At 52.1% G+C, this 10,402-nt stretch overlaps 1 protein-coding gene across 1 annotated transcript in view; it reads right to left on the bottom strand.

Annotated features, from left to right (window-relative positions):
- LOC104464078 (iporin-like) overlaps window positions 1–9,978 on the bottom strand; it is a gene marked incomplete at its 5' end in the record, with an annotated part of 12,259 nt that extends 2,281 nt beyond the window's left edge. The window contains 8 exon segments of the mRNA XM_010076677.1: window positions 1–407; window positions 1,583–1,629; window positions 2,726–2,831; window positions 3,780–3,954; window positions 5,959–6,035; window positions 7,103–7,246; window positions 8,476–8,676; window positions 9,208–9,978. Of these exon segments, the coding sequence (XP_010074979.1) occupies window positions 1–407; window positions 1,583–1,629; window positions 2,726–2,831; window positions 3,780–3,954; window positions 5,959–6,035; window positions 7,103–7,246; window positions 8,476–8,676; window positions 9,208–9,978 (1,928 nt within the window).
- Window positions 9,979–10,402: the final 424 nt, after the last annotated feature.

Below are 10,402 nucleotides of genomic sequence, written 5' to 3'. Positions count from 1 at the left end.
TTCCCCCTTGTCACCATCCCCGCAGGAGGCCCCCACCCCCTTGACCCTCTCACTCACAGCCTGCTGGGGGCTGTGGCCTGGGGAGATGTCACCATCTCTGGCACCCATTTTGCATGCTTCTGGAGCGGTGCTGCAGCCGTCGGGACCCTCACTGCTGCCCCGCGTCCGCATCAGCTGCAGGGTGGAGTGTGCGGAAAGCAGCAGGTCCTGCTTCACACGCAGCAGCTCCTTCTGCTGCTGCTGCTCTTTGCCCATCTGCATCAGGTGGTGCTCGAAAAGGAGGTCAAGGTTGAAGGGCAGGAGGGAGAGAGGCTGGAGAAGGAGCAGGAGCTCCTCGAAAAGAGGCTGGCAGACGCTGTGAGACAGGCACAAGAAGCCCACCGGCTGGTAGTGTGCCAGGATGATATCTGCAGGGCAAGAGACATCTGTTAGAGGAGGGGCCCTGCCCACCTTTGCCAAGCCACCAGGAAGCTGCTGAAGCTATGGGGAAAGGAGCTGGACAGTAGGTTTTGGTCACAGCTGTGGTTGCAGTGTGAGGCTCAGCACTGGGTCAGCGAGCACCAGATGCTCTGTGAGCTCTCAACAAACTGGCCCAGATCCTGCTTCCAGTCGTGTCTGCAGCCAGGACCCGCCTGGCAGACTATCCACCAGGATGATCTGTGCCACAAAATACCACGGAAGCAGGGTGTAAATAAAGAGCATCAAAGGGTCGACACACATTACAAACCTTCTCCCCACCCCCTGGAGATGAACAAGGAGCTGCAAATCTGGCCAGTCCCACGCCTCTGCAGAGACAGGTGTCAGGGACAGCTCAATACAGTCTTTCCAGGGACGTGGCTGGGCTGAATGGGGGATCCTAACAGAAAATGGACTAGCATTTCTACCCTCAGCATTCATCCTTCACTTCATTTGGCCACATCTGCAGTGCCTCCCCACTCCAGCTTTGTTGTCAGGTCTCGCTCCCAGGGAGAGAGGATTTGTGGCTATTTTGGTCCAAACGTACAGCACAGACAGGACTTGCCTCACTGTGCACTTAGCACTTAGTCATGCTGTTTCGAGGCACCAGGCAGCTTGGTTGTACTGCTGGGTTATCTGCATGCTCTAGAAACATTTCTGGTTGAAAATCCAGATACTTCCAGTAAAATCTGCTTTTTGTCAGGAGGTTTTCCTTTCCATTTCTTTCCATTTCCCATGCCTGAAGATTTTCAGCTAAGTGTGCACACCTCCAGCCACACAAAGCTCTCAGGCACTGGGCAGAGAACACAGAAATTTGGGGAGGCTTAGATCTGCTGTCCTGTGGGTAGACTGAGGGATCTGCATTGGAGGGGATTGCTTTGGGTCCTAGCTGCAGCTGGGAAGAATGTGGCTGGCCACAGGCACAGGTGGAGGGAGATGCATGGAGCCTGGACTTTCACCTGGGACTTCCCTGATACACTGTGAATGTGTATAGTCTAGTCCTTCAGCTCAGAGCAGAGGCAAGCAGCCTAGGCTGAGAGACCAACAAGAGAAACACACATCGCCCCCATGCTCTACATTGTCCAGAATTTGGACCCCACTGCAGCCCACAGCCCTCAGCTCCTACCTTCATGGTTGTACAGGTGGTTGAACCAGAACTCTAAGGACCGGATGCTACAGGAAGGGAAAACAAGCAGAGAAAGAAAGAAAGAAAAAAAGAAAGAGTGAAAATTGATTCACTCCCTTCATCCTCACTGCTCTACAAAAAGAAGTGTGGCTGGAAAAGGGCATTTACACAGCATGAACCTGTGAGCCTCAAGACCTAGTGAAAGGATGGACAACGGCTCACTCATCAGCAGGCACTGGCCATAGGCACCCAGCCTGTCATGTAGCCATCCAATTTGCTTTAGGTTAGGCATTGTGCAACCAAAACCCCTAACAACCAAATTTCCAGCAAGTTTCCTCACCGTCCTGTTCCTATGTCCTTGGCAGAGCTTAGCTTTGCTGAGAAGGGCTCGCATGGCATGGAAGAGGCAAATATATAATCTGCAAATCTAAAACTTGCTGCAGGCTTGACACAAAATATGCTGGTATCCTGTGTTAGGAGGGAACAACTGTGACATCCTGGGTGAGGAGAGAAGGGCAGAGCTTGCTCCTGCTTGTAGGGGTCCTCCAGCTTTTGGAGATGCTGGGGACTCTGTTGCCACTGCCAGAGCTCTTGCTGACCACTGGAGAGGAGCAGGGAAATATCATCCTAGCAGCACTCATCCCTTCACCAGCAAAAAGACATTGCTGCCTTCTTCTGTTTAACATTGAGTGTAAGGTACACGCTCCTTATTCAACCCAAAAGGGCCAATCTTGAGCCCCAGACCAGGGCAATTTCTCCTTCAGAACTTCATGCCTTAGGATTCACTGAAGCTCCAGGAAGCAGTGATTTAAGCAGGGATTTCCAGGAGTAATTTAAGCATGTCTAACCTTGTAAGAACCCTGACAGACTCTTCCCTAACACTTTGGGCCTAAAACAAGCTGACAATGTTCTTCATCGGACTACAGTCACCCCTTCTCAGTCCTGGCCTGGTAGGGTAGGTTTTGATCCTTCTGGAGTTACCTGAGGCTCACAGCTTCTTCCTTCCCTCACCTACAGCTGGGGAGTGGCTTCCCAGGTTTATTAGGTCTTTCCATTGGCAACTGTGCCTGCCTGCAGTCAAGGACCAGCACCTGCTGCCAGCCCTGGACAGGGACCTGTAGCCAGCCCAGGGAGCCTGCTTACTTGAGGAGGCCAAAGATGAATGCGTTGAACCTCATGGTGTGGTTGGTGAGCTCCGCGTACTGGCTAATCTTGCTATAGAGGCTGTGCAGCAACTTGGTAGAGGGGCCTATGGAGAGAAGCAAAACGTTGACATTAGTTGTGGTCAGCAAAGCCAAAGTGGCACCACAGAAAGAAGCATCAAGGCAAAGAGAGAGGTAGGCTGGGTGCCCATGCCTGTATGTGCATTGTGCCTCTGCCAAACACCAAGATGCGATCGCTCCATCTCAACAGTCAGACTCCACAAGGGAGATGGGCTGTGGTCTGTCCCAAACTGCCGCTCCAAAACTTTGGGAGAGTTTTAATACTGCAAGGACCTGCCTCCCATGCTTCAGGGACAATCTCAGCCCTTGGCCCAAAATCAGCAGGTAAACAGAATATTGTGGTGGGTGGTTACAATTTGGAGTGTCTCCAACCACAGAAATAGCCCCTGAACTGGAGATCTGCCACAAACAGGCTAGGAGGCTTCCCAGCCCTGGATGTAAGCTCTTTATGATGCAGAAATCAGTGTGGCCCTGCCATTTGTAACCTCAGAGAGGAGTTATCCTGGATGGCACCCACCGTCACAATCCAGGGTGCAGACTGGTACTAGCAGAGGGTGCAGGTGTTGTGGGCATGCTTGAGCCAACTGAGCTGTGAGTGCAATTTTTCTTACAGACCAGGCTAGAGCACAACTCTGCTTTATGTAACCGCTGAGCAGAGATAAAGATGAAGGTCTAGAAACACCCTGGAAACTTAGAGGCATGAAAGGGCCATTATTCTTGTTTTGTTTTTTCCCTTTTTTTTTCATTGCTAGGGCCTGTTATATGAGAATTTGGAAGTTCCAGGGGAAATGACAATAAATATTTGGGCAGAATAGAGCAGTGGCTCTCCCGTCTTGCAAGAGAAGGTCAAGCTGCACCCTTGGAGGCAGGTATTATTCTGCATTCCCATCCTTACAGTCAACCTCCCCCAGCACCTCCCAGACACAATACCACAGTACTGCAGAGCGACAGGCATTGCTGCACACCATCCATACCTAGCTGGGTGGATGCCTCCACCACACTCCAGGGTATGTTCCTTCTCTGGCCAATTATCATATCCAGGATGTAAGCCTTGAGCCCGTCGCTCAGAATGTCCCGGACAGCAGGGCACAGGTATTTCAGGATGAGATGCCCTACATTGGGGCTCACGGAGCTGTTCCCAAGTTTGGCCTAAGGGACAACAGGCAAGAGGGAGAGTGTTGATACCTGCTCTACAAGGTACAGATGCATGCAAACAGTCCAGCCTCACTTGCCTAACACGCACACCCAGCAGGCAATATCCAGACTACAATGATGCTCTGCAGTTCCTTGAACAGGCAGGCTCTTCCCCTTCACCCCTGCTGCCTCATACACCAGTTCTGGATTGCTCCCTGCAAGGTCTGCCCCAGGCTGGGATGAGGCAACAGCTTGTAAAGAGAATATCCCAGCTTGGGAAGAGGATATCCCAAATAGAAGGGATGCTTGGTTCTGCCTACAGCTATAAAAAGTAAGGAAGAAAAGAGTAGGGGATTTTTCTGATGCTGTAAATTTTCTTGTTGCTATTTTGAAGCAGGAAGCAGCAAGCCACGTAAGAACTACCAGCACTGAGGGGTTATGGAACACTTAACTCAGTGACATGCCAAGCTATAATTCCCAGGGATTAGTATAAACAAACAAGGTGAGGGCAAAATGGATGGACAGAGCTCAGGTTGAGGTAAGGAAGCACCTAAGAGCACAGCATCGGCAGAGTGAGGACATATTCTGCAGCATACAGTCTTTGAGCTGCCATGGGGTCTATCCAAAACCGTCAGCCCCAGGCCTTGCACATCACGTTGGTGGTCCCAGGCAGTTGTGTTCAGGGCACAGAATGTACCAGCTGAGCTGGAATTACACTGGCCAGTTGGCAGGGGTCCATGAAGGCCCTAAACTGAGACTGAACTTCTGGGTCAGGAATAATCCCGTCAGATCCATTGAGCGTGGGAGCATCAGGGACTGGTGCTGCCTTTTGACGGGTGAATGCTCAGCTCTTGGCACACTGATGCATAATGAAACCTTTGGTCAAAACCACAGCCTTGTCTGGTAAGTAAAGTAATGGGGAAATGTTGCAATTATTCCCCAAACACTGCAAGAATAGGAAAATCAGTGTGAAGCCTTAAGAAGCTGCGGGAATCCCAGCAGCTCCGGTTACACTGAACAACAATCTCTGCATCAGCCAACAATTGTAATTAGGGGCAAAATTACCCTGGGCTCTGAGATAAGATTAAATGGGCTTGGAATCTGTCCCAGGCAGGTTTCTCCTTGGGGATGACACTCCAGGGCAGTTATCATGTCTAAATAGAGTCACACTGCTGCCCCAGAGTCCCCTGACTGAAGCAGAGCTTTCAGCATTGACAGGAGGCATCACAAACATGCTGGCTGTCACAGGGCTGCAAACACTGCCCGGTACAAACAGAAGCAAACTTGCTCTGCTTCTGTGCTATTCCAGAAATGGGAGATGAGGGGAGCACAGGACAAAGACAGCCAGCTCCATGGGCAACCTAGATGCACTCTGAAGCTGGTGGCTTCATGGTAAGGGCTACATGGGATGCCCACGTGCCCCAGATGGGCAATGACTAATGCACTTTTTTATCATTATGGAGCCCTGTAACACATTGAGGGACTGGGGACACTGTGTCCTGGCACCAGTGCCAGAACAGGATCACGGGATGTGTGGAGGTGGGAGACACAACTCTCCACCATATGAGAAAAAAGCTGGCGTACTGCATCAGACTGAAGTCCAGCTGGCCTGGTATTCTTTCTTATGAAGAGCCATAGTAAGTACATAAGGAGTCAAACCAGAGCAAACATATGTAATACTTGCCCTTAATGCTCTTGTAGCCTACAGCTACTTTCAACTCAGAGACTACCTAAACTGGACATTACTCCTATGTGTTTAGTGGACCTCAATGAATTTCTCTTCCCTGTGTTTTTGTGATCTTCCCTTAAATCCACATATTCTTAGCACCCCCAGAATCACGCAGCAAGAATTGTCACAGATTTACTATCTGCTACATGACGTAGCATCACCTTTGTTTGGTCTGCTCTTGGTACTACTACCTTCATTGGATACCCTGTAGTTTTTGACGGGAAGAGAATGGAGAAGCAATCTTTCTCCATCCTCTCCATGTCACTCATGATGTTGAAAGCAAGGCTTACCTTCACCCCTGGATCCCTGCTGGTTCCAAAGTGAGCCACAATCAGGTCAACAGCAGTGTTGATTGCCTTCACCAGCCCTAGGGGAAAGAATGAGTCAGAGAGCTGCCTCAGGGGCTTCTAGGATAGAACCTGACCAAAAACGCTATGAAGAAATTGGGCAGGGGTATCTCAAGCCCACATCGGTGCACATGCCCTCTCTGCCACAAAGATGCAAAGCCCCTCCTAACTGCTCACCAAGTCTGTCCCTGCAGGTTCCAACACTTACCTACCAGCCTGACAGCTGGACAACCTTTAGAAGTGGATGAAGTGTAAGACACCCTGTCAATATTCCCAAGGGACACAGACCATCACCTCCACACATCATCCCTTGAGGAAGCAGAGATGGGGTCTGAGGCAGTGAGTCTTTTGCTGCTTTGATCCTGCAGGGCGGAAGCCATGCATTTTGCAAGCTAGGTAATGACTTTCTGTAACAAGACAGTGGTGCGTAATCTGACATCTGCACCAGAATGATGCAAGAACAGAAAGCTGACATTTTGTAATCACCAACACACAGCTGGTAAAGGCATGGGAACCCTTCTGCCTCTGAAATGATACCGAGACAGCTGTCAACAACCCCATCCTCAACCCTGCCCCTAGCATGGATCTCATCACATCCATATCTTGTCTTGGTTTGGAATCCTTTCTTCCACCCTTTTATACAAACAATTTACCCTGTAGGACCCAACAGACCTTTTACCAAAATTACAAAATATGAGGCTAGCATATACTGCAACTCAGACAGATACACAGCTCTACCCTTGTATACTGAGATGGGGGTGGCAGCATGCCCTGCCTTAGGGTCATACTCCTGTGCCTGCCTGCTCTCTCTGCCCTTTCTTGTGGACTTAAGATCCTTTCTAATCATACTTCCTGGGACAAGCCCCTGAAACATACTCTGTAGGACACTGCATGGTGCAGAGACCACAAGAACCTGCTGTGGAAACAGCCATCAGTCCAGGGGGACACGTAGTTATGATGCTGCAGTAGAGAACAGCAGGGAAAAAAATCATTATGTCTATGGAGATGAGGCGAGACAGAAGAAAGCACTCTTTGTGTAATGCTGCACTATGCCATACTGTCATCCATGAAAGATGCATGGACTCACCCTTCTTCTGCAGCAAGTCGATGGAGATGGACTCTGTGTTGCCATCTGGGGAGAGGCAGAACTCAGCGGGGGGTTTCTCTGCTAGTGAGAAGTAGTCAGGGAAGAAGTCAGTGTAGGTAAGCTGGAGTTGCCTCATAGACTGTCCTGCAGGGCCAAGACAGAGGGGAGAAGAATCAGCCCCAAGCTCTTATACCAAGCCCTCTCCCACATTTTTTACTTTTCCTAGAAGTAACCTGCACCAGCAGCAGTCTTCACCCCAGCCTGTCCAAGGCTGGGACAGCAAAGCTACAGGCTTGTTACTCTCCCAGCAATGGTTTGCAATGTGAGCCTGTACAGTTCAACTCTACAGGCCACCCAACATGTAGCTCCAGCTTGACTGGCGACCCATGGGCACTTGAAGATGCTGTGGGAGGTTCACCCTCATGGGCTGGTGCTAAGGGAAACTCTGCTGCACCAGACTCTCAGGGCTGCTGTGTGGATAGCCCCAGCAAGTGAGGTCAAAAGTAAAGCAGAGAGAATCCCTACTTGCCACACATGGGCATGTACAGGCAACAAACTACACGTCTCCTGCCTGTCACCTGGAATGGCCTCTGTTTTCAACGGGTGACTTGTGCAGGACTTCTTTCATGTGCTCGACTTCCATCTGGTCGATTACCCAGCTCTGTGCTAGGCATCTTCCCATGAAGGAGGGATGGAGAAACTGTTTGGATTGGCAGAGTGAGGTGCAGAGCTTTGGGAAATTCCCTCCATGACTTGACGCTGGCCTGAAGAATTGCTCTGCCTCCCACAGATAGACCACACTGCTCTTCCCAGAGGACTCCCAAAGATTCAGCCAAAAGCAGCCTGCCCCTCTCAGCCTTGCCTGCAGAGGTTTTGGAAGACAGGGAACACCTTAAGGGCAAAGCATGAAGAAGAAAGATCCCTGTGGAGCCCTTCAGCGTTACCAGCTGCCCCATGAAAGCTACAGCTCAGCACCTCGCATGCTGCGAGGCTTGGGGCAATGGGCAGCCACTATGGGGCACACACACCAGATCTCCAAGGGCCACAACTCCTGTGTGAGACATGAATTACAAGCTGGACACAGTCCAGGAGCACTTGCTGAGGTCTGAGCAGGCTCTTGGGCCATTCACTTTTCCTTTGAATCCAGTCCAGAGATGGACCTGACTGCTCTTGGCTTGTGGAGAAGAAGGGAGGCTCCACACAGACTGTACCCATCAGAGAGGTAATTTTCACCTTCCCCTTGTACCCCTCAGCCCCACTGTGAGCAGGTGCATCATCCCTCCCACTCAGAGCAGGCAGAGCAGTGATGAAGCCGGGCTGAATCCGAGCCCCAAGGTCACCTCCCAAGACCCCAGCAGAAAGGCAGTGCGCACCGTTCAGCTTGCAGTGGAAATGGCTGGTGTTGAGACTGCCAGGGAGATCAAAGATGGGGTTGCCCCGGTTCAGCCGAGACTCTTGCTGCCTCCTGTCTAGGCTGCCTGCTAAGACAGGCAGCCCCGAAACGCGGTCCAGACCCAGGGGATTCTTCCGCCTGTACTCCCGCCACTTCAGTGCTTGGGGAGAGAGGTGGTTCGCTAGGATACCGCAGGCAGTGAGCACCAGATGGGAGGACGTGAGCAGACAGAAGGACATGGAGGGGAAATGGGGAGAAAGAGGATGAGAAAGAGGAAGGACAGAGAAAGAGAGACAGCACATTAGTTAAGAGTCCAGCAGTGTTTCAGGATGTTAGCACACAAACATGAAGGGGGGTGGAGGCCACAGGTTGGCAGGGCAGCGCAAGAGCCTAGGTGGCCCCGTGGCTGCAGGCACAGAGGGAGCAGGTTTGGGGTGCAAGCACCTGGCATGGGGTGCTGCTATAAGATCAGCAGCCCACACTGGCCTCTCCAGAGACACAGTGTAGGAGTCGGGACCGGAGGGACATCCTCTTAGCATAGGACTTTCGCAGGCAAAGTGATTGGTAGGGGGGCTGTTGGGCACTGCAGCACCCAGATGCAATTTTGCCCTGGGCTGTAGCTATAAGAGTTGGTGGTACTACAGGGAGCAGCCATAGCCATAGGGAGCTAGAGATGTTCCAGACTAGCATGTCCTGGCAGATGGGTACCTACCATTGAGGGGCCGTATTCCTATGCTGCTCAGGGGACCAGAGCTGCTGGTCTCACTGCTGCTTCTCCAGTGTGGATCTGCATGGCCTCTCACTCTGCTTACGGGCATACCACCCACCGGTAGGGGTTGGAGGGACCCACTGTGGAGTCGGTACTCAGAGAGTGATGCCTCCTTCTTGGGAACTGGTTTGGGGTTCTCCTTTTGTCTCAGGGCATCAGTTTTGGTGCCTTGGGAGGGTTGCACGGCATTGACAGCAGGGGAAGACCTCATGGGAAGCAGGCTGGCGGAGATGGGGCAGGACCTGCTCCTGGGGGGCTGGCTCTCTCCAGCTCTCTCCGCAGTGGGCGAGGAAGAGGAGTCCACACTTTGAAAGAAAGGCACGTTGCATCGCACAGGAGAGTAACTCCCCAGGGGGGATGGCCGGGTTGTCTCAGGGGCAGGATTCTTAATGCAGCCATCATTGCGGGAGGCAGCTCCATCTGCGGAGCGCTGGGTCAGGACCGTGCTGTGGGCTTGGCTCCCCGCAACCCCTGACTGCTCTGCCAAGGTGACCGAGGCCAAGGACTGGGAACTGGAGGAGATCTGCTGGCTGGCAGGCCGGTTGCTGGACAAGCTGTAGAGCTGGGAAAGGCTGGAGGCAAAATGGCTGTGCAGGGCACGGGCCTTGGGTGGCTTGCTGAAATGGTGCTGGAAAACAAAGGGCTGGATGGGCAGAGTCGTGGGACGCTGGTCCTTGCTGTAGCGTACCACAGGCTTGCTGTCTGTGCCACCACCTTCAGGAAGACAAAAGAGTACAAAGTGTGAGGACAGCCAGAGGGACAATCATCATCAGCCTAGCAGATCAGAGGCAAAAGAGAATGTGCTCCCAGCTGCAGAAAGAAGAGGATGAGCTGGAGGCCAGTGACACATGCAGAGTGGTTCAAGTCTGAACTGGTTACACACATCATGAGCTGGCAGGGTAAAGATGTGTGGCCCCAACTGCAGAGTTTCCAGCTGTTGACAGTCTGGAAGCGTAGGGCACTGCACTGGGGGCTCCTCTCTCATGGCAGGGTCACCCGCTTTCCATCTCTTCCCCATCCCTTGCATCCAGGACAGCACAAGTCATGGCCTCAAGTGCCTGCCCTCAACCTGTCTCTGCCCAGGCAGTACCACAATGACATGGCCCAATGCACTGCGGTACAGCATGATTTCTTACCC

This window comes from Pterocles gutturalis, unplaced genomic scaffold (assembly GCF_000699245.1).
Source record: "Pterocles gutturalis isolate BGI_N339 unplaced genomic scaffold, ASM69924v1 scaffold49413, whole genome shotgun sequence".
NCBI classification, from domain to species: Eukaryota; Metazoa; Chordata; class Aves; order Pterocliformes; family Pteroclidae; genus Pterocles; species Pterocles gutturalis.
Note: the sequence above shows the minus strand (reverse complement) of the source record. Positions and strands in the feature narration are given on the sequence as shown.